The following is a 24,000-nucleotide window of genomic DNA, read 5'->3' on the forward strand; positions in this document are numbered from 1 at the left end:
TTTATTGGGTTTTGAAATTATTGGGACTATGAATTCGAAAGATATGAAACCAAAGTGTGTATAATTTTTATAATGTAAATTAAAAAAATTAATTAAATGTTCAACTAATTGCTAATAAAAATGTGTATAAAGTAATAGAATATGTATAAATAGGATTTTTAACACTATTTTTAAAACAGGTACTGGTAGTGGTTCACTTTCTCATGCAATTCTAAGAAGTATCAAACCAAGTGGCCATCTTTACACATTTGACTTTCATTTGCAAAGAGTTGATAAAGCAAGGTTTTATTTACAATCTATTTATTTATTCTTTTTTTTAAATTTTTATCTTGATTATTTTATGGCTTAACTTTTTATGTAATTAAATTTAATCTTTTTATGTAATTTTTATAATATCTTTAATGAGGTTTACTTGCCTAATTAAAACTGAAGATGGGATGAGTTTTCATAAATTTGAATAAATTTTTTTAATTTTATTTATGCATGTTGCACCCTATTTATTTTATTTATGCATGTTGCACTCGCACCCCTTCTTCATCTATTAGGTTGGAGCAGATGTATTTTTAATACATTGTTTTCAGTTTAAAATGTTGAATGCTGGATCTTCTTGACTCCATGCATGGGTTTTGCTTGTGTCTCTGTTTTTATGACTAAGGCAACTCATTCTATTATCTCCTAATGAGGTTGCAGCCCTAAAACTCAGTTTTATGGTTCTGAGGCCGGCTGGTAGTCAGGTTACCCGAACTCTGTGGTAGCTCTCAGAGCGGCTGATTCCATCAACAGCTGAAAAATATCAAAGTATTAACAGTGCCATGTTGCGCTTGGATGGTGTCCCTGTTTGTACTTTTGGTGTGCATTGCAGAGGCCACATTTGGAGCCCTTTGTTATGACTTAGGGTTTATTAATAGTAATGAGGCAATTGCTTGGGCTGTTAAACAGTGTACTGAGTACTGTCTATGGTTTGAGTTAAGTTCTTTAACAAATTTATAAATGAATAAAGTACCAAAAACTATAAAACGCAAAAAATCATCGTTGTCACCAAGTTCTCTAAACCTATCATTCACTAATATTTGTGGTCTTTGAAGTAACTTTTCTTCTGTTGAGTCTTATCTCTTGCAAAGTTCACCAGACCCACTTGCTCTTTGTGAGACTAATTTAAATTCAGCTGTCTCATCTTGTGATCTTAGTGTTGATGGTTATCTTCCTTTAATTCATAAAGACTCCAATAGTCACATGCTTGGCCTGGGCATTTACATTTGTAAGAATTCACCCATTTGTCTGGAAACTAGGTTTGAATCCACAGACTATTCTTTTATGTGCTTTCGTTTAGCACCACTTCACTCTATTGTCTTTTATTTTGTTCTATATCGCTCTCCTTCATCTCAAGACTTTTCTGTCTTTTCGATGTTATTTCTGATCAAATTGACCAAGCCCTCTCTCTTTATCCATCAACTAATATTGTTGTTGTCGGTAACTTAAATGCTCATCACACTGAATGGCTTGGCTCTAGTGACAGTGACTCTGCAGGCATTAAAGCCCACAACTTTTACCTTTCTCAATCCCTTACTCAAATAGTCAACTTTCCAACTTGCTTTCCAAACAACTTGAATCATTTATCTTCTCAACTCGACTTATGTCTTGTTTCTGATCCTAGTCAGTACTCAGTTTCTCCACATTCACCCTTAAGTGCTTCTGATCACAGTTTGATCTCTCTAAAACTATTATCTCATTCTTTTTCATCATCTGAATTCCCCTATCATTGTACCTCTTACAACTACCTTAAAGCTGACTGGGACTCTTTCCGTGATTTTCTTTGTGATGGTGCTTGGATAGAAATCTTCTGTCCTCCTGCTGACAAATGAACTTCTTACATAACTTCGTGGATTTAGGCTGGTATGGAATATTTTATTATTCCCTATCGACAATTCCAAATCAAGCCTCGCTCTTCTCCATGGTTTTCCTCACATTGTGCTGTTGCAGTTTTCAATCAAATTCCGTTATTTCCATATCTATCAGCAAAACAATTTTTAAGAAAACAGACGTTTGTTTACTATTACTAGAAACCTTTGTAAAAAGGTTTTGTCTAACGCCAATGCCTGCTATTTCTAGGTCATGAAATCTCTATTTCATTACAAAAATTAGGCTTTCGCGACTTCTGGATAATCTTTAACAGTATCAATAGTAAGGGCAAATCTGTTATTCTACCTCTCTTGTATGGTTCAGACCTCACCTACCTCACTTACCTCACCTCTCTTGTATGGCTCCTGTACCTCAGACCTTGTATAGTTCTTGTACCTCAGACACCTCTCTTATATGGTTCACCTCACCTGAAGACAAAGCTGAATTGTTTGCTAAGAACTTTTCATCAATATCATCTCTTGATTCCACTAGTTGCGTTCTACCTGATAAAGCCGTCAAACAGGTTGATCCATTGCTTGACATTCGTATCACTCCAGCTTCTGTATCTAAAGTGATTTCCTGCTTAGACTACAGCTTGTTGCCCGGACAACATACTTGTTATAGTCTTGCAGAAGTGTTCTCTGGAGCTGTCATCTATACTTTCAAAACTATTCAACAAGTGTTTATCAGAGTCTTGTTTTCCAGCCTGCTGGAAAGCGGCATCTGTTATCCCTATTTTTAAAAATTCTGGAGAGCGATCTGATTTGTCTAACTACTGTCCCATTAGTCTTCTTCCTATCATAAGTAAAGTTTTTTAATCTTTAATTAACAAACACTTAATCTCTCATCTTGAATCTAATACCTTACTTTCTTATCGTCAATATTGATTTCGATCTTTCGTTCTGCAGCTGATTTGCTAACAGTAATAAGTTATAGGTTTTATCGTGCATTAGATAAAGGTGAAGAGGTTAAGGCTATCGCTCTTGGCATTTCTAAAGCTTTTGATAGGTTCTATCCTTGGCCCTATACTTTTTAATTTACATTAACAATCTACCAGATATTCTCACATCTAAAGTGACATTGTTTGCTGATGATACTACCATTTATTCTTGTCATGATAAGAAGCCAACACTCTCTGATTGCTTGGAGGGAGCTTTTGAGCTTGAAAAGAATCTCACTTCTGCTAAGCATGAGGCTCACAATGGCTGGTGAACTTTAATTCAGATAAAACTCAATTTTTTTCAGCCAATCGTTATCACAATAATTTAGATCTTTCTATATTTATGAACAGTAATGTACTCGATGAGTCATCTATCCTTCAGTTTCTAGGATTAACTCTTACTTCTGATCTTTCTTGGAAACCATATATCAAATTTGTTGCAAAATTAGCATCTGCTAAGGTTGCATCTCTTTATTGAGATGCAACCTTAGCAGATGCTAATTTTGCAACGGATTTGATATATTATTATTGACACTTTCTTACTCCGGATTCTATTCTCTATCTCTATAAATCTCAAATCCGGCCTTGTATAGAATTCTGTTGCCATATCTGGGACGGATCTTCCAATGATGCCCTTTCTCTTTTAGACAAGGTGCAAAAGCGCATTGTAAACATAGTTTACAATGCGCTTTTGGATCTGTTCTTGCAGTCAACCTCCAACCATTATCATATCATCATAATGTTGCTTCTCTTTCTCTTTTCAACAAATACTATAATGGGCAATGCTCTAATGAGCTAACGTCTCTTGGGCCATTTACTAAAATTCTTTCTCGTGTTACTCATCATTCAGTTAAGTCTTATCTTTTTTCTGTGAATGTTCCTAAATGCTGAATTCCAAAGAACTGTTCATCAGTTCTTTGGAATTCCCTTCCTTTATCTTGCTTTCCTGATTCATATAATTTGCAATCTTTTAGTCGTCTGTCAATTGTTATCTTACTCTAGAGTCTTCATCTTTTCTCTTCCAGTAACTTCCAGCTTTTATAGTTGTTGCTTGCAGCCTTATTAGAAGCAAAGATGTTAAAAAAAAAATGTTTATGCTGATCATAAAGTCTTTTATACTATGTATCTTTTTGCAACCTCTATATAGAGATCAGATAAACCAATATTTAAAATTAAAAAAAAACATAAAATGGTATAAGATAAAGAAAAAACATTTTTGCTTTTGTGTAAACATAATTATGTTGTGATGGTAATAAATTTTTCAGATTTATGTTTATTTAGATCAGCTTCTTTTTTGGTACCCCATTTTTGTGATAGATGTCTTGGATGAGATAGAATGCCAAGTGTTTCTTATTTTGAAATTTAATAAGAATTAAGCATGATAATTAAAGTTTTTCCTTTTGTTTTTTTTTGGTCAAAAAATGTGTTTTATTATTTTTTAGTTGTTGTTGTTTTTTTTAGCAATTTTTAGGATTTTTATTTGTTATATAGAATAATAATGTAAGCATAAATAATAATGTATAAATAAAAATAATAGTTATATAGAATAGTAAATAAATAATAGTCATATTATTTAGTATTCAATATTTAGTACTCTAAAGTTTAGACAGGTTTTTTAGCAATAAACTTTTAAATTCGCTTTTTGATTTTTATCAAAGACACGCTGCATGCTATGTGGGTAGCTTCTTTCGCTGTTTATGCTTGAAAACCTTTTTGCACTTAATTATTTTGAATTGCATTTAGCAGTTAAACTAATCAATACATAGTATGACAAAATATGCGAAATACACACAAATCATGTAAATTTTTTACTTGAAATGTTTATTATTTACATGAAATGATTATTAAATAAAAATGTTTTTATAGCATAACTTAATGTATGATGGCAAAAACTTGATTACAAATTTAATATATGAAAAAACTTTAAAGCGATTGTCTTAAAAAATGTTTTTGATTTACTTGTTAATGAAGTTTTCTGAAACAATTTTTACAATGTTTGAATTATTAAATACTTTTTAAATATGTTATTTTTAAATTTTATACAGATATATTTTTATTTTTTATCAAAAGCGAAATAAACATGATATCTTTTATATTATAATTGATTATTAAAAGCTTTTTTTAATGGTGCAATTATAATTATACAATTTATAATTGTATTAATTTGGTTTTATTTTAGCCTAAACTGTTTTAATAGCAGTTTGTAATTTATCTCCTTGTGAAGAACACATTTTTATTAAAAGAATAGTACTGCATTATAGGTTTGTATTATCAAGACCAAAACATCACAAATTTTTGTTATAATGCGTTCTTTTTTTAAACAAATTTAGTTACAACAAAGCTGCAGGCAACCACAACTTAAATTGGGAGTTGCTACATGTTACTTTTAAGTTGTATTAACTTCTCAATTTCCTAGTAAACCAAGTAGTAGTGAAAAGAGTTAACAAGAAAATGGTTGACAATATATTTGAAAAGCTGTGAATTGAATTAACATAACATGAAGAACTTCAAAATACTGATATTTGAAGAAAAAACCAGATAAAAGATTTTTTATGATAAAGGAGCAGCAAAATGCGGTAGTGGTGTAGTGGTAGAGCGCTCGCTTCATAAGCTAGAGGTTCGGAGTTCGATTCCCACCACGTCCCTGGTAGTACCGCGCTCAACTTGTTTCTCCGCTCAGCGGCCTTGTTCGTCAAGGTTCGTGTTTCGGAGTTATAGAGTTGAGAGAGGGTGATAACCACAAGTATCCTCATCTGTAGTGGCCTTCTCGGCTTTGGAGAGGTGAATTATTAAAAAAAAAAAAATAATGCAACTTTACTGAATGACAATTCACAGGAGGGTTTTTTTCAGTAGAAGAAGATATCTTACTTTAGCAGCAACCATGGCAGTATAAAAGAGAAAGAAATAACTTATAGCAATAGAACAGATGCTCAAATTTGGTAGCTAAAAAAAAATCCAAGTGAATTTAATCCAAGTTATAGAAATTCCAGTGGGTTTAGTAAGAGTTCAGCTGTTGATGTTCAGCCGTCGGCAATGTAAAAATTTGATCATACATTTGTATTCATCAGCAAATAGAGCCACTAGTCTTAACTAATGAGACTATTAAGACAGAGAGATCATAAATATAGATGATAAACAACATGCAACATTGTGGTACTCCAGAGGTTACTTGAAATTTAGGAGAATATAAGGCAATTTTAATATTGCAATTAGAAAAAAAAGGTTCAATGTTTTTGGTTCAATCAAAAAGACATGTACTGCTAATTATCAATTTTTTGTAAAAGCTTTTTTTTTTGTTTACTTGTATAATAGCGTCTCATTTTGGTAACCTTAAATTTTTTTTTTTAAATCTGAGTATCAATCCCACAATTACCTGCGTTTTCAACAAATTTTATTGTTTCTGTGCAATGTTTGTCCAAATATCAATCGCATAATGCCTTACGTTACTGAAAAAAATCTATTTTTAGAGCACAAACATTTTTAGATAAAGTAATCAATCCTCCAATGATTTTATTTAAACATTTTAAATCAAATACAAAAATTAAAAAAGATAATAATAACCATTTATTTCTGAAAAATTTTATTTTAGCAATATTGTCTTATTTATTACAATTATTTTTATTTAAGTTGATCAAAGAATATATATATATATATATATATATATATATATATATATATATATATATATATATATATATATATATATATATATATATTTTGTTTTGTTTAATTGTTTAATGTGATAAAGAAAGATGTTATGTAAGCAATGGTTAAGATCTTTGGCTTTTCAACCATTGATCACATGACATCTCTATTTAATCATTTTCTCACTAACTCCTATTTGATTAATGTTGCTTGCAGTCTTGTTTCTAATTGACAGCTAAAACATTAGTTTTAGCTGTCATTTATAATTTATATGACAAAGGTTATAATATAATTAAAATACAGTTCTGTTTTTTTATCTATACTTGGGTCAAATTATTATATTTCAACCAATTTAAAGAAAACTTTGTGGGGCACCATCTCTGATTTTCCTAATTTTTACATATTGTTATGTGCATTATGTATATAAGTTAAATTTGAAATTGCAGACTTCCAAGTACAACGGTTCAGAAATTATAGCCTTAGAAACATGACACAGTGGCCCCCCTCGATTTACAAATGGTCAAAGCAGACTACTTTAGAGCTATATAACTTTTCCCTCACTTTCAACAAGTGTCTCATTTTTTCTAGAACTATTTTCTGGATAGTTCTCTCTTTAAAAAATTGGTTTTTATTAACTTGTGTTATAAAAAAATTATGACCTCCTCAACTTTGGAAAAATTCCTAAAATTGCTAAAATATGCCAAAATGAAATTAATTATTATTCTATTCATCCACAAGTTTTTACAGATAAGTTTTCTGATTAGCTACTACTGTCTGCAAAAAGGGGCAAAATGTCCACTCGCCTAAAAAGTCCATTTTTCAGCCATTTTGAGATGCTTGTAAATTTTTCTAACACTTTGTTTTGATCTAAGATTAACAGCATATAAGACCATTAGACCCAACTATCTGAAAATGCAAACATTATAAACTTGTTAAATATGCATAAAAAATGCCAGCATTTTTAAATAACCCTATTTTTCAATCATCAAAGGTTAAATGTGTTACTAGAAACCAGTGCCCCTCTAATCTGCCAACTGGCCTATGTGAAGGGTGCAACTAATTATAAGTCATTTCTTAATAAAAAGAAAGTTATGGTTGGTTGTCCTCTTCTTGATCTGGTCTTTATAGTAGATAGGGGCACAAATAAAGGGGGCAGTAACTTTTTAGAGACCTTCATTATAGTTCAAATAAAGGTCTCTAAATTAATTTATATATTTAGATACTTAATATCTAAATATCTAAATAAATTTCAAAATGAAACCATTATTTCTTAAAATTTTATTTTATTATAGGTAATCAAACTTATCTGTAAAGACTTGTGGATGAATAGAATATGCTACAGTTAGTTTCATTTTTGCATATTTTAGCAATTTTAGGATTTTTTCCAAAGTTGAGGAGGTCATAATTTTTTTCTAATTTAACACAAGTTAATAAAAACCACTTTTTTAAAGAGAGAACTATCCAGAAAATAGTTCTAGAAAAAATGAGACACTTGTTGAAAGTGAGGAAAAAGTTATACAGCTCTAAAGTAGTCTGTTTTGACCATTTGTAAATCGGAGGGGGTCATGTTTCTAAGGCTATAATTTCTGAACCATTGTACTTGGAAGTCTGCAATTTCAAAGTTAACCTATATACATAATGCACATAACAATATGTAAAAATGAAGAAAATAAGAAATGGTGCCCCACAGGTGATTGGTTAAAATATAATGATTTGACCCACTTATCAATCAATATTTCATCAATGTTTTTTTTTTTTTTTTTTTTTTTTAAAGAAAAATAAATAAGAAATATATATATACTCTAAAAATATAGTTTTATTAATAGTAAGAAATATGATTATATTATAATCAAATTATTTATGTTCTGAGTTATTAGCAATCAACTATAAGAAAATGAATTTAAATAATTTTTTTTGTATTAACGGTAAATCAGGTAAATCATCAAAATGCTGCCCCAGACTATATACAATGCCTTTAACAAAAAATAAAAGCAAAAGTAAATAAACTGCAAATTTTATAAATAATAAACTTTGAGTTGGTTACTAATATGTTAAAAGTTTGTTCATACCAGCAAAAAAAGTTTGTTCAACTCAGCAAAAACAAGTTAACTTAATAAGACCTTAACCTTAACTTAATAAGACCATCAGTGTTTTTTATTGCTCAAAATGCTTGTTTACAGTTCTGTGTTAAAAACTTAAGTGGTTTTGAAAGAAAGATTTATATGGATAAAATGTTTTTTTTTTTATATACTCAAACAAAATCTGTGTGGTAAAACCAGCATTGATATTCAGTGGTAACCATTGTATTAATAAAATTATCATATTTTAGTTGCAAGTTTTTTGCATCAACTTTTAGAGCTGAGTTATAATTATAAAAAAAAGAATTTCATAGAAAATGAAAATGAAAATGAATGCAAGGAATTCGATGAAACTGAAATTAGTTTTTAAAATTAACATTAACATTTAGAACAGCCAACAGTTAGTTAGGATGGAAAAATAAGGGTTTAAAATTTAGGATAAAAAAAAAGTATAAAAATTGATGAAACTGAAACAAATTTTTAAAATTTTTGACTAATGAGTAAATCATTTCAAATTCAAAAAACTTGTTTCAGTTACATATTTATATATCTGCTAATTATTGAAAATCTTATTGTTATTAGTAACTAAAGATTCTAAATAAGCAACTTAAAGACTCCAAAAATAATTTTCCTAACCCTAAATTTATTTTATAAACAAGTTAAATATAAGATAATATATACTAATAATATAATAATATAATATATACTTTCCTACAGTTTTGTAACAACTGTTTTGTTCTTTAACAACATTTTATGCTATTTTAAACTAAATCAAAATTATTGATGAATTTTGAATTTTATTTGTTCCTTGTTAAGTTAGGACCATGTAAAATATACTACCTTGTCAAAATGAGTGGTTTTTAAATTTTATAAATATGTTTCTTGTAAAGTTAAAGGATCATGTAAAATTAAAATGGTTTTAAATTATACATAATTATCACTATGTATAATTGAAATATATTTTAATAAACTTTTAATTAAATTAATAAACTTAATATATTTTAAATTTTTATTTTTAATATTTCCTGGCAAAACATTTGCATAAGTGAGTTTTAAGCATAAGGAAAGCATTTTTTTTTCTGTCTTATAAATGCGGTAGCATTTATAAGACACAAAAAAAAAAAAGAGCAAACTCATATAAGTGTGTTAAAAAAATTGGCAAAAAAAAAAAAAATGCTAACACTGATATTTATTTGAATTTGCATAAAAATGAGTCTTCATAAGTGTGAAGTAGTTAAAAAAAACCTTACAGTAATAAATAAGTATGAACCTACATAAGTTATAATAAAGTAAGTATGAACCTACATAAGTTGTAATAAAGTCAGTTTGAATCTACATAAGTAGTAATAAAGTTAGTGTGAGTCTACCTAAGTTATGATGAAGTAAATGTGAATCTACATAAGTTTGCACTTACAATATTTCTCTTGTTTCTCCGCGCAGTGTCCTTATTTGTCAAGGTTCGTGTTTCGGAGTTATAGAGTTGAGAGAGAGTTATAACCACAATTAAGTAGCCTCCTCATCTGTAGTGGCCTTCTCGGCCTTGGGGAGGTGAATTACAAAAAAAAAAATTCTATTTGCCAGATTTGATAAAATTCACTAAAAACTTATGAAATAATTGAAAGTTAAGTTTGCTAAAAAATTACAAAATTGTTGTGGAGTAGGTGAAGTAATATTTTTTAAGAGAAAACACTTAAATATTTTAATTAAACATTTTTTAAGAGAATGTACTTACATTTTTTTATTAAAAGTATAATTGAGGAGCCCATTTGCAAAATGTGCTTCTCAATTATACTTTGAGCTCAATGTGCTAAGAAGTTACAAAAACTTGGGCTTGATGATTAGCAATAGAGTTCCCACTTGTTGAGTTCACTAACCTGAATAATTTTAAAAATAAAATAGCTCAAGCATGTATTTAAAAAAATAAATGTTTTTTTTAAAAAAAAGAGAGAATCTGCAGAAGAGAATTCAGCGACTAAGTTACTAATGCTCATTCTTTGACTTTGAACATTGTTGCTTACATCAGATGAGATAATATATTGCTTACATCAGATAATTGTTGCTTACATCAGATGAGATGATGCACAGACAGGACAATAAAACATAATTGTTTTATTTTTGTTGCTAATATTAGTATTAGTTAAGCAGTGTAAAGTTTTTTTTTAACTCAAAGCAAGTAGCAAAGTTCTCTACTTTATGTCTTCTCGCCTGCTCCCAATTTTATTCTCTACCTCTACATATCTTGTAACAGGTTATGAATAAGTTTTTGGGCTAGAATAAAAGTCTTATTCTTTGAACAAAGTTTTTTATTTATTTCACAAAACTTGAAAATTATAATAAAAAATGTATTTTTTTAGTATTTGAAGAGAGAGAAAAATAGGCACCATATCTTTTTATATGGTCAAGTATTTTCCTAACACCTAAAATATGGTTATGTACAAACTCAAGATCCATTTTGCCTAGACAGCAGATAATTCTAGGTTTCAACTCATCAAGTTTCTTTGCAGTCCATTTGCAAATATACTTTACTTTTTAAGTTTCCCCAAAAGTCTTCTATTGGCTGTGCTTTAGGGACATTTGCAGGATTGATTGATCTTGGTACAAATTTGATTTTTGCTCATTTAGGTAATTTCCCACGCTTTTTACATAATGAGCAGATACCAAGTCTGGCCAAAATATGTACTCTCCTGTACTAAAAGTTTATTTATAAAAGATACCAAATACTTTTTGATTATGATTACCAGTTAAACTGTTTGGTTTACTGTCATTCCTGAAAGAATAAAAAACAGTGAAATACAAAGCCAAACCAATAATTTTCTTTCATATTTGGCTTTAAAATCAAACTTTACATGCGGTAGGAGTCAGATTAATATCACTTGAATAAAAACCAGAGTTGCCAGGAATGTATGTAATACTGATGTCATATTTGGGCTTGTATTCTTAAGATGCTCTTTCTTTTCGAAAAAAAGTAAATTATAAATGTAGTTGGACCTGCTCTTTTTGCCAAGTTTGAGCCACTAACCCATAGTTGCAAGGTTGCATCTCTTTCTATTTTCTACAAACATTAAATAAGCTCTAGTTGCATCAAACAACATCAACATCAAACAACATCAACTTTGGTTCATCTAGTTTCTTTCTTTGTACATCAATGCTTTAGAATTATCTCCTATATTTCATATTTGGAATTATCTTCCATATGTTTTCTTGACTCATACAATTTACAGTTTTCTTCTGTCAACTATTTTCTTTTTTCCGAACTTAATTAGTTATTGCTTGCAGCCTTGTTGGTATTAAATTAATTAAAATAAAGAAAAAATAATCTTATTTGATTAAGTGATTATAATTTACAGTGTTATTAAGATTATCATGGTGGGTAACATCACAATAAACTGTTGTTTGTCATTCTAAATATTTTTTATATAATACTGTTTAGGGAAGAGTTCATGCAACATGGTCTTGAAAATTTTGTTACATGTAAATGTGCTGATGCATGTGCAGATGGTTTTTCTCTTGAAGACAAAGCAGATGCAGGCAACATTTTTTTAATTTTAGAATTTAATAAGTTTATTTTGAAAATTTGATGAAGATGCTCTGTTAGTAAATTAAAGCATTAATTAATAATAAACTATGTTTTTTTCTAGTATTTCTAGATCTTCCTTCTCCCTGGGATGCGATACCGCATGCTATAAAAACAATGAAGGTTTTAGTTTGTTTGTTTTTTTAACTTAACTTTTCATTAATTAAAACTGCTTGCTTTCACTTTTTATGTTCGTTTTTGAAATCGTTTTTATGAAGGGTATTGTGCTAAAGGTTTTACTTGTTTTAGAAATCAGGGGGTCGACTTTGTTCTTTTTCACCATGTATAGAGCAAGTTCAACGAACATGTGATGTTTTAAGACAATTTCGATTTTGTGGTGTGTTTTTTTAATTTTTTTTTTTAGTTTGAAAGATAACTTAATAAATAGATATTTAGCAAATTACAAAACAACAAAAACTCCAAAGCTTTTGAAGATATAATAAAAAGCTATAAAAAAAAGTTACAATGTGCTTTTATTTGGATTTTTTTAGCATTTCTAGGTAAATAAAGTTTTTGATTGGATTTTTAAGTTTTTCTAGATAAGTTTAAAAATGCTGATTTCAAAAATGCAATCAGTTGTGGCATCTATAGTTATGATGAAAGAAATCCAAACAAAAATGTAAAAGTGAATCTTTATGGGCATTGCATACTAAGCTTTGCTAAATGTTTAAAAGATTTGCTATTTTATCCTGAAAGTTTTTAGCTGTTTTGTTAAAAAAGCATCCTACTTTCTGTACTTGTCACCGCATTATACAGTTCATGAGATTCTATCATATGCAAACCAAAAAAATATCAGAAGTGGCTGTGTTCTAATCAGATTATTAAAACTAACAGAAATAAAAACCTTTACTTAGCCAACCCTAAGCCAAACATCAAAAGCTTTTATAAAAAACACATTACATCTTAAACTTTACTATAATTATTTTTACCATTAGTTATAGTTTTTAGTAAAGTTATCATGATAAAGTTACTATTTGTTTTTTTATTTACATTATTATTAATATTATTATTTTTATTATATTATTATTGCAATTATCAATATCATCTTTATTTATTAGTGCTTTATTTTCCTTTCTTTCTTTTTTTTTTATTTTTAATTTTTTTTTCTTGTTCTTTTTCTTATTTTTTTTTATTCTTATTTTTTATTCTTTCTGTGTTTTATTTGTGTTTTTTTGTTTTTGTTTTTTTCATGTGTCACTCCATTGACTAGTTTTTAACTATATGAGTGACACCTAACCTTATTTATGTGAGTTTATAAAAAATATCATTGTAAATTTTCATATTTTATGGTTAAATAAATGGAGTAATGGAGTAAAAAAATATCTTAGTATAAGCCATCTGTAATAAAAAAAGGTAAATAAAATAAATAAAAAGGCGAACAAAAGAAATAGCAACTTATCTATTTAATACTTTTTACACAAAGTGATTTTTGTAAAACATAAAAATTTTTAAAATCAGTCGATTAGATTAGTTAACAAATTCAAACCCAAAAACTTGATTATATGCCTCATAGATGTACTAAAGTTATTTACAACATAGTTGAAGTTATTTAGAAAATAGATGTACTGAAGTTATTTAGAACCATCAAAAGCATATCAGATCTGATATGCTTTTGATGGTATACTCCTATAGGTTTTTTTAGTTTTGGAATTGAAATAGTTGCTTATTTTTATTTTTTTGCATTTTTTATAGTATACTGATGTCTCAATATATCTTATATACTATATAGTATACTGATGTCTCAATATATCTTACATACATTGAGTTGTTGGTTACACTATATTTAACTTATTTTAAGCAACACTTTTGATTAAAATTGAAATGGTAGTTAGCATACTATCTTTATTATATATATATATATATATATATATATATATATATATATATATATATATATATATATATCTTTATTATATATATATATATATTATATATATATATTGTATATATATATATATATATATATATATATATTATATATATATATATTATTAATATATATATTATATATATATATTTTATATATATTTTATATATATATATATATATATATATATATATATATATATATATATATATATATATATATATATATATATATATATATATATATATATATATATATATATATATATATATATATATATATATATATATAGGAATTTCAATATTTTTCATGAATATATTTTGTTATAATATTCTTTTTGTTCATGTTTTTAGAAATAAAAACTGTAGAATGTTTAGTCAGAGCCTTGAATGTTAAAACGATACCTGTCCCAGAAGCTAATCTTGGGTCGCTTGACTTTTCCAATATCGATGTTCGTTTTTTTGTTTATTTTTTTATTTGATGATGCTTCGATATATATTCAAAATCTATATTCATATGGATTTTTTTATTTGATAAGACATCGATATATATTTAAAATATAAATTGATATGGATTTAAAAATTGTTGTATTAAACATTTTAAGGATGAGAAACCAACCGATTCCAAAAGATTGAAACAAAACGAGGAGGTTATTTTCTTTAATTAATAAGAAACTAACATTACTTGTTATCAAAATACCTCATTAAATTTTTAAAGTGCTTTGTATTATGATAAAAGATAAGTAAAATTTTAAGTTTTTTAGTTTCAATTCTGAGTTAAAAATGGATTTTTTTTATTGTTTTAAAGGAAATTCAAAGTCAATTACCGCATATTCCTCAGTTTGCTTCAACAAAGGAACCTTATATTGAAGATAATCAAATTGCTTCCACGGATGAATCTCGAATTAAAGTTGCACGATGTGCTAATGTTACTGGAGTTAATTCGTTGGGAATGGTCACCAAATTAACAGCCAAATCGAAATCTAGACATTGTAATGTATTGACATGTAAAGGGAACAAAGAAATGCCTGGTCACACTGGGTTTTTAACTTTTGCATCTTTGTATCCTTCTTGAAATTTATGATTTTAAATAATATTCAAAACTTTATGCAATTGCATCTTTCTTTATAATCAAAATAAAGACCAGAAAGTTTAATTTTATTGTTATTTATTGTTATTGTTTTCATTGAGTTGTTATTGTTAAATTACTTTTTTAATCTTCATAAATTTTGAAACCTGTTTGAAACATTCTGTTTGAAACAAGTGTTATGCAGTTCATTATTTTGTTTAAAAAAAAAAATTATTTTAGAGTAAAAAGTTACATGATTGATTGATGGCTTGGCGTGATTGTCAGGCTTGGTGTGACGAGGGGTTGTCTTTATCAACAACATGTAATCAAACTGCTCGTCTCTTTGATGCAGCTTTAAATCAGTATGTTACTTGGACTGAAAATCCTAATCTGGATGGGCTACAGGGGACATTAAAGTCTCTTCAAAACACGAGTCCTGATTTTGCAATGGGCATGGTCCTTTCTATTGGTTTGGATTTGATGAGTACAGGGCGAACACCAAGACTTGATCAAGAGTTTAATAACAGTATTAAACAATTAAATCAACTTTCGCAAAGCAATTCTCTAAGCAAACGTGAAAAACTGCACTGCAAAGCAGTGGTACTGTTTGCGTCAGAGAACTTAAAGTCGGCTTGTAACGTATGGGAAGATATTCTTGTTGATTATCCTAATGATATTTTGGCTCTGAAATTTGCATACGATACTTATTTCTATCTTGGCAACTCGATGATGATTCGAGACAGTGTTGGCAGAGTACTTCCTTTTTATAAATCAACTAATCCTTTTTACGGTTATCTTAAAGGCATGTATGCTTTTGGTTTGCAGGAAACAAATTTGTATTCGTTAGCTGAAAAGTATGCTAAAGAGGCTCTAACGTTAAATCAATATGATTGCTGGGCATCGCATTCTTTAGCACATTGTTACGAAATGACGGGCCAAACACACACTGGAATAGACTTTTTAAGTTCAACTGAGGAACAGTGGAAGCGCGGTAGCATGTTAGCGTGTCATAATTATTGGCATTGGGCTCTGTATCATGTTGAAAATGGTGACTACGACTCTGCTCTCGATATATATGATCAGCAAATAAGTTCAAGGACAAAATCAAGTTTTCCTTTGGATATAGTTGATGCAGTCTCACTTTTAAAACGTTTAGAGATTCAAGGAGTGTATGTTGGTGAAAGATGGGAAGATATCTATGAGATTTGTCAGTTTCGCCTTAATGATCATGTTACAGTTTTTAACGACGCTCACTATTTAATGTCTTGCTTAGGTGCTAAAAAAGAGCAGTCGGTAAATTTATTTCTACGTTCTGTTAATGATTACATCGAAATTTCTAATGGAGATAATAAGGATATCAATGTGCAAGTTGGACTCAGTTTGTATAAAAGTATTGTGGCATTTACAGATGAAAGATACGATGACGTTGTTGAGCTTCTATATCCGATAAAATACGATTTAGTAAAAATAGGTGGTAGTAATGCTCAAAGAGAAGTTTTTCAACAATTACTTTTAGAAGCGTCAATAAAATCAAAAGCGCATTTTAAACTCGCAAAGGCGCTCTTACACGAAAGAAAACTGGTAAAAGAGAACTCTCCACTTACGGATAGGATGATGAGCCGACTATTGATCTGCCATGAATGATTTTGGCTGACAAAACTTTGTATAATTTTTTTTTTTTTTTACATGATGTGAATTTTATTTAATGTTTTGTATTTCCAATAAGTTCTGTTTTTTAGGAAAACGATTGATTATTTAAAAAGTTAAAAAAACTAGTTATCAGAAAGTCAAATTAACCAATAAAACTTTAACTATTCAGCAAAAGTTGTTCTTTTTGCTTACTTTTTATGATTAATCCTTTAACAGTCCTTTTTTTTTTTTTTTTAAATTACGGCCGCTATAAGTGTAACAGTTTTTTTTATAAAATGGTCTAAATGATGTTTATTTAAAATTTATGTATTTTAAAAAAAACTTTTTTTTGTATTAAATTAAAAGAAGGTTGTTTTTTCCATGCTTTATATAAGGTTACTTTCTATATATGTTTGTGTGCCACAAAATTTGAAATTTTTCTCAAACAATTTTGCTCAAATTTTGCACACTTAATCATTTTCGATGACAATACAAGGAAATGGAAAAATTTGACCAAAAAAAGTTAATTAAGTTAACAAAAATTTAATTTGTATTTCCCCATAAGAACACTGAATTAATTTTTAAAAAATTTAAAAACGTAACAGTAATTTTTCCTTCTACAAAAGATAACAAAAAAAGAATTTCTAGGCCCAATAGAATTCTGCTTGCATAAAGCATGGATTTGAAAAAAGAATTTTTTTTTGATTTACTAGTTTGTTTTGTTTTTTCTTTACAGATTTTAGTTTTTTAAATAGTATTTAACATAATAAAATGTTATTTTACATTTTGTTATACTTTTATACATGCATAAAAGTATAATTCAGTTTGTGTAATATTACGACAGTGACTCCACTTCCAACTACAAATCCAATTTAGTTGCATCAATTAACGCAAAATGTGGTTGGTTTTTAGCAATGTCCAATGCAGTTGTTCATCTAAACTCCAAATATGTTTGGCATTTATTTTTAACAATTATATTATGAATGAATTCGGAACTATAATTATCTAAATACATTCGATTATTCGAATTACGAGAAGACTTTCTGATTTAAAAAAATATATATAGCAACTAATATATACATATATATATATATATATATATATATATATATATATATATATATATATATATATATATATATATATATATATATATATATATATATATATATATATATATTATATATACAGAAATAAAATATCGTCTAGAGAATTTACAAAAAGCATAAAGAAAAAACTTTATCATTGGGTCAAGCACCTATTGCTTATTTTGTGCCTAAAACCACTTTAACTCAAAAAAGAAGTCATAATTATCATAACTTATATCATAAATATCAAACATAAAAATCAAATAATTGCTTTTAAATTTGATGAGCAAAATAAGCTGAAGCATAAATTTGATAGGACATCCCATTTGGCAGGTTAAGACTGGTTTTGTTCTTTCGTACAAAGACATTCCAATATTTCATTGAAAAAACTTCAACCCAACTCGTTAATCAAAATAAATGCATTTAATGAAACAATTTAAGTTGTTATTTTAAAATCAGGAAACTGACGCATATCAACGAAAAGATAGCCGTGGTGCAGTGGTTAGAGTTTAGAACCAAGATGTCCAAGGTTCGAGGCCGGCTTTAGCTCAACAAGCGACATTGGTAAGAAAGGAGGCATTAATTTCCTAGTTAAATGCTTTTTCTCTGTGGTAAGACCGCAAGAGCTTCTAGGAGCACCTTAACAAAAAAAAGATTATAATGTAGATTGAAAACGGTATTTTTAATGCTCAACAAAATGTTAGCCTCTAAAGGCCAGAAACAAGTTGGGATGGCAACCAGTGGTAAATAAAAATTAAAAAGAGTATGTTTTTCCGTTATTTGTGTTTAAAACGTATGAATTAATTAATAAATGAATTAATAAATTAATAAGAGTATGAATGAATTAGTTAAAAATTGAATGAACTAATTAATTAATAACTGATGCGGGGAGTCAATGCTAACATGAGTGCATAATGTAAAGTGTTTAAAAGCATTTAATTGCCTTAGCAATTAAATGCTATTTAAACAGTTCAACATTATCATATTGAGCAAAAGGCAGAAAACGGATTTCGAGCAGCTGGTATTTATCTGCTAAATCCCATTTATTGATTTATTTCCAAAGTTTATTACAAAACATCTGAAGTTTTATTTAATCTGTTATTGTATTTTTCTGGTGTAGTTCTGTCTGACCTGATGATGCTATACTCTAAAATTTTCAAATGCGTTTATAAGTTTTTATATAGTTTTGGTAACGTCCTGAAAGAGCTCCAGATGATGGTAGAAACTTCTACCAAGGTTATATAGTAGATGATAAAGCTTTTATAAACCAGACCGTATGATAAAGATTTTATAGACTAAAAGATAAGGGTCTCATAAATCGGATTGTATAAAAGATACACATTTTCATTTAATTTAAAGACTGAATACAAATATAATATAATACATAATAAACAATGTATAATATACAATTAAAATAATACACAAATAATTGAAATAAATGAATCCAAAATAAATAAAAAAACAACTAAGATCTAAAGATCTAAGAATTATATCATAATGATGACTAATACTTATCTTCTTAATTACATTATTTATAATCAGTTCTTTATTACATTATTTGTAATCAGTTCTTAATTACATTATAATCAATTACATTATTATCAGTTCTTAATTACATAATCAGTTCTTAATTACATTATTTATAATCAGTTTTTAATTACATTATTCTTCTTAATTACATTATTTATAATCAAGGCTTCATTACATTATTTAAAAACAGTCGATTCTTTAAAAAAATCCTACTGTTGATGTGGCTAAAGTTGATTATCCGCCTAACATCCCAGAATGTCATCCAATTCAGGATTTTTTAAGTAATATAAATGGTTTATGCAAAGAACTAGCAAGAAAAAATCTAAAACAACTTTGTATTAAGATAAATATCTTAAAAAAGTTGTCAAGTCTTAAGAAAGTTGACAAGTCTTATGAAAGTTGATAAGAACCTTGCAAAAGACCTGTAGTTCAGAAAGCTGGGAAATAATAACAATTTATAACTTTCACAGATTTTTATTAAACAGCCATTACCTTTTGTTATTAAACTTTATCTTGTTTGTAGACGACATTAACCTGTTTGATTCTCATTAGGATATAAATACGCTCTTAAAAGTAGTTAAACAGAGTAAACGAATGGTTTTCATGTATTAGACTTTTACTGAACGTTAAAAAAACTAAATTTTCTCCCTTTCATATTCAAATAAAACAAGGAATATTCCACTAAAATTATCTGATTTTAAAATAAGTGAAACAATTATTACTTGAAAATCATGTGTAACTTCTTAAGTGTTATTTTTAATAAAACTTTATTATGGAGGTTTTATATAAACGCTTTCCAAAAAAGCTCTAAAAAAATAGTGCAAAGATATTGGAAACGTATTAGAAATATATTAAAAACGTATTGGAAACGTAGTAGTATAAACTACTCTTTTAGAAGTTATTTAACTTAATTAGTGCAATAAAATATTACTAAATTAACTAGTTAATAATATTAAAAAAAATCAATTATATTATTATCAAAAACAATGTGTCGATTACACATTCTTTGAAAATATTCATTCTTAAAGTAAAGTCATTTTTGTATACTTTTTATATGTTACAGATTTGTAAATGGAGCTTTCTAATTAAGGTTTTCGTCATTTTCTTGTTCCAGACATTTTTATAAATGTGTATATTTTCTTACATCACAATAAACTACAGTAAAAATTTTAATATAATTTTCTTGTAATGGGTGAGTTTTAAAATTTTCTATTACGTTCAAGGTTAACTCATATGGTTTAATTTTGATCAATGTAAGATTAATGTAACTCTATATGGAATAACATTGATCATACAAAATTTATTTGAAAAAAGTTAAACATGAGTTTGAATATATCTATTGCTTCTAGAATCATCATAACTATGTGATGACCCTAGAAATAAAAAGGTTGCTATGAAAAATAGAACAAAGGGCTATGAAAGAATAATGGCAGCTGCAAGGTTTGCTATGATGTCTTGTGAAAACGACGTGAAATAAATTTTTAAGTTAATAGTAACTTAAAATGTTAATACTAATATAGCAAGAATGAAATATTCTAATTTATTTTTGAAAAATAAAAACTAGTATTAAGATTAAATTCAAGCAAAACTATTTTGTTCAAAACTAATTTAAGATGCATAATAGGTAATACAAAATTGATTTAACTTTTATAAGCAAAATTCATTTAGCAAATCATAATTCCTTAGAGTGTATTTATTTGTAGGTTTTTTTAGAGTGCCATTTTTTTATGTGCCTTTTGTTTATTTTAACACGTTGGCAACATATATCTTGGTATTGCAGTACATTAGTCGATGTGCTTTTAACAAAAAAGTTATCGTGTAACAATTTTCTAGGTATAATGAAAAAAACTTGAATGTTTTTACACTTAACTTTGATGTTTTGGGAAATTTAAACATTAACAAGATTTTCGAAACAGACGCATGATTGTAAGTTATATTTTCATTGCTATAATATTCGCAGCACATTATTTTGAATATAATGTTACGGGTTCCCCAAAAACGTTTTTGTATTTCCTATTTAGTTCTATAAAGTCTGATATATAATTTTAATTGGTTTTTACCTTAGACCATATAAACTGAAAGACACCCCGTTTTCAAAAAAAGTTGAAGTCAAAATATTTTCCGCGCATGACGTTAGTTTGTGGCAAAAACGCAAAAATGACAGGATTTTAGTTTAGATGTTTAAGAAAACTCCTCCTATTAAAAAATGATTGAGTATATTTTTTAATAAAGACTATAAAAATCAACGACAACGTTGTTTCTTTAAACCTCTTTTGTAAAGCTAAAAGCTTTTTACTGAAATTAATTTTAAAAAATCGATTTTATTGGACCGTAAAAATAACAAAAAGTTTTATAAACATATATGGGAATATATTTATTGACCACAAAATAAAATGTTTTTAGTTAATTTACTTCGTAATTTTTTTTTAATGTTTTGCATTATCAATAAAAATAGAAGTACGAACACTATTTAGAATATTAATAATCAACTTTGTCATTATATTTTTTTGAAACAACCTCTTTTTTTCCTGAAAAATTCTTATTTCACTTTTTGCAAGTTTACATATGTGAATAACATCTTTGGCTGGTTGAACTAAACAGAGTTTAACACTACTGTAATTTTTTTTTTGGTTATTAAAGTTAAAGTTGGGGTCTTTGATTGAATTAAGGTTAAACAAATGTCACAATCTAAAACCTTTTAAACTTTTTTTACAACAAATCCAGCAATATATTCAACATCATCAGACACATATAATGATAATTTTCTTGAATAACTTATGTTATTTAGGGCATATGCATGGTCATCAGAGTTTGTTGTTTTTTTTCAAAATCTTCAATGAACTGATGATCAATTGTTTTCATTTTAATATTTTTAAATGTACTCATTGCTAAAATTATTGATGGTGCTTGCTCAATGCGATTGGCCTGAGAAGAACCTGAAACACTTGTGTGCATTAATAATTTTTTGTAGGCAGCTTGAAATTGTTTTGATTTGGGATTGTTGTCATATCCTCTATTGCTCCTTATGGCACGAAAAAAAACTTCCAAATGGTCTTGGGATAATTTATAAGCAGAAAGATCCTTTAAACTACAATCACCAGTTTAAACATAATCGTTCCATAAAAGGCTTACAATCATCCCAATAAAGCCTGTTTTTCTCTGACTTAAATGTATAGGTCCTCTATAGTTAGCACATTTAAGTGTTACTAAATTTTCTATTGACTCTCTTATTGTAAATATTTTCTTTATTATATTGTTGTAAACTTGCATTAAAATTCTTAGCTAATAAATTTCTGCTATTTAAAATGTCAAAAATGTTATTAATATTAATGATAAATTTTTCTGTCGCTTCACTGTCTTCAAAATCTTTAGAGGACTGACTTTCTCTTAAATATTATGTTGCTTTTGCAACTTTTTGACCAAATGTTTGTGCAGCCAACTTGACCTTCATTTTTTCTTGATACCAATTTATATGTTGTTTTGTAATTTTTGTTGCTAAATGAAGGCCTTCCTTTTCTTGAATAGCTACTAATTTTTCCATATAATCCCATTTTATTGGTTCATTCTTACAATCAAATATTATTTTGAGCATACCATACGTATTTCTTATAAGTTTTAACATGTGTAGAGAATCCATTATAATAAAAACTGGCTTTTTTTGTAACTGGATGTGGAAAGTATGTGCAACTAGAGTTAACTGATAGATCTGCTCCAAAATTATTAGCCATACTAATATTAGATGACCATCAAAAGTTAAACTAGCTATAGTAATGTCAGCTTCGCTTAATATTTTTAAACACATTTTTACCAAATTACTTTTTTGAACTCCTAAGATTCCATTAATTAGAAAGTATCCGATTGGTAACTTCTATGCATCATTTAAACTATTAATCAAAATCATGATTGCTTCGTTTGCTTCAACTTTAGAATCGCCTTGTAGTTCCGAACCAATATCAACATAACTAAAATATTTGTAAAATTTTTTATTTATATAAATAAAAATTTTAAATTTTGCGTAGAACAATATATCTTAATATATTAACACAACCTACCCTAAAAACTTTTCACCATCCCATTCTATTTTCTTATGAATTGCCATTTCATCAATCATTAATGAGCAGATACACGATTTTACATTTTCTTTTAGTTCTGCTGATTTCAGTTTCAAGACTTTAACCGATTCAGATTGAAATCCAGGTCCACATGAGATTACCTGATACCATTTTTGAAGGGTTTTTGGATGAGGGAGCATGTTAGTAAATGTTTTTCTGATATATAAATAAGTTCTTTGAGAATAAAAATTTAGAGTAAGAGCAAAGTTTTTCAATTCCATTGGATACGCTTTAATGCATTTAGATTTAAGCAACTGCTACGAAAATAGGATTTTCTTAGAAGCAGGCATTGTATCCTACAAAAGTATAAAGCAATTAATAAACTACCAACTCAAAAAATAAAAAATTACTCAAATGAATGGAAAGCTCAAATAGTATACCATAGTCTAATAAAAATATGTATAAATCCTCTACAAAATCGCCTACAATAAATTAACTGCAATAATAAATCACCCACAATAAATCACCTATAAAAACTTACAGAAAGTTTAAGAGAGGATTCTTCATCAATCATTTGTATTTCCTTTAAATGTTTAAGCAAAGATTTAAGTTAAATACTTTTTGTTGAAG

The 24,000-nt window shown here is 27.7% G+C and overlaps 3 protein-coding genes across 4 annotated transcripts in view; 2 read left to right on the plus strand and 1 right to left on the minus strand.

Moving 5' to 3' along the window:
- Positions 1-15,110, plus strand: part of LOC100210034 (tRNA (adenine(58)-N(1))-methyltransferase catalytic subunit TRMT61A) — a 34,231-nt gene extending 19,121 nt beyond the window's left edge. For both annotated transcript variants that reach the window (XM_065809002.1, XM_065809003.1), the window contains 7 exons: positions 180-282; positions 11,993-12,090; positions 12,201-12,259; positions 12,386-12,473; positions 14,357-14,454; positions 14,608-14,652; positions 14,811-15,110. In XM_065809002.1, the coding sequence (XP_065665074.1) occupies positions 180-282; positions 11,993-12,090; positions 12,201-12,259; positions 12,386-12,473; positions 14,357-14,454; positions 14,608-14,652; positions 14,811-15,077 (758 nt within the window). In that variant the 3' untranslated portion in view covers positions 15,078-15,110. The remainder of the gene's footprint in view (positions 1-179; positions 283-11,992; positions 12,091-12,200; positions 12,260-12,385; positions 12,474-14,356; positions 14,455-14,607; positions 14,653-14,810) is intronic.
- A 168-nt stretch (positions 15,111-15,278) lies between these two features.
- On the plus strand, positions 15,279-17,068 carry LOC124813730 (tetratricopeptide repeat protein 38). The gene has a single exon (XM_065809001.1). It carries the CDS (start codon positions 15,336-15,338, stop codon positions 16,713-16,715), a length of 1,380 nt encoding a protein of 459 aa, XP_065665073.1. The 5' UTR covers positions 15,279-15,335; the 3' UTR covers positions 16,716-17,068.
- A 5,644-nt stretch (positions 17,069-22,712) lies between these two features.
- Positions 22,713-23,120, minus strand: LOC136087077 (uncharacterized). The gene has a single exon (XM_065809583.1). It carries the CDS (start codon positions 23,118-23,120, stop codon positions 22,713-22,715), a length of 408 nt encoding a protein of 135 aa, XP_065665655.1.
- Between the last annotated feature and the right edge of the window lie 880 nt (positions 23,121-24,000).

This window comes from Hydra vulgaris, chromosome 11 (genome assembly GCF_038396675.1).
Source record: "Hydra vulgaris chromosome 11, alternate assembly HydraT2T_AEP".
Taxonomy (NCBI): domain Eukaryota; kingdom Metazoa; phylum Cnidaria; class Hydrozoa; order Anthoathecata; family Hydridae; genus Hydra; species Hydra vulgaris.

Bases quoted from the DNA above. Each gene is read 5' to 3' on its own strand.
- LOC124813730 (XM_065809001.1), top strand. From the start codon at position 15,336: ATGGCTTGGCGTGATTGTCAGGCTTGGTGTGACGAGGGGTTGTCTTTA.
- LOC136087077 (XM_065809583.1), bottom strand. From the start codon at position 23,120: ATGTGTTTAAAAATATTAAGCGAAGCTGACATTACTATAGCTAGTTTA.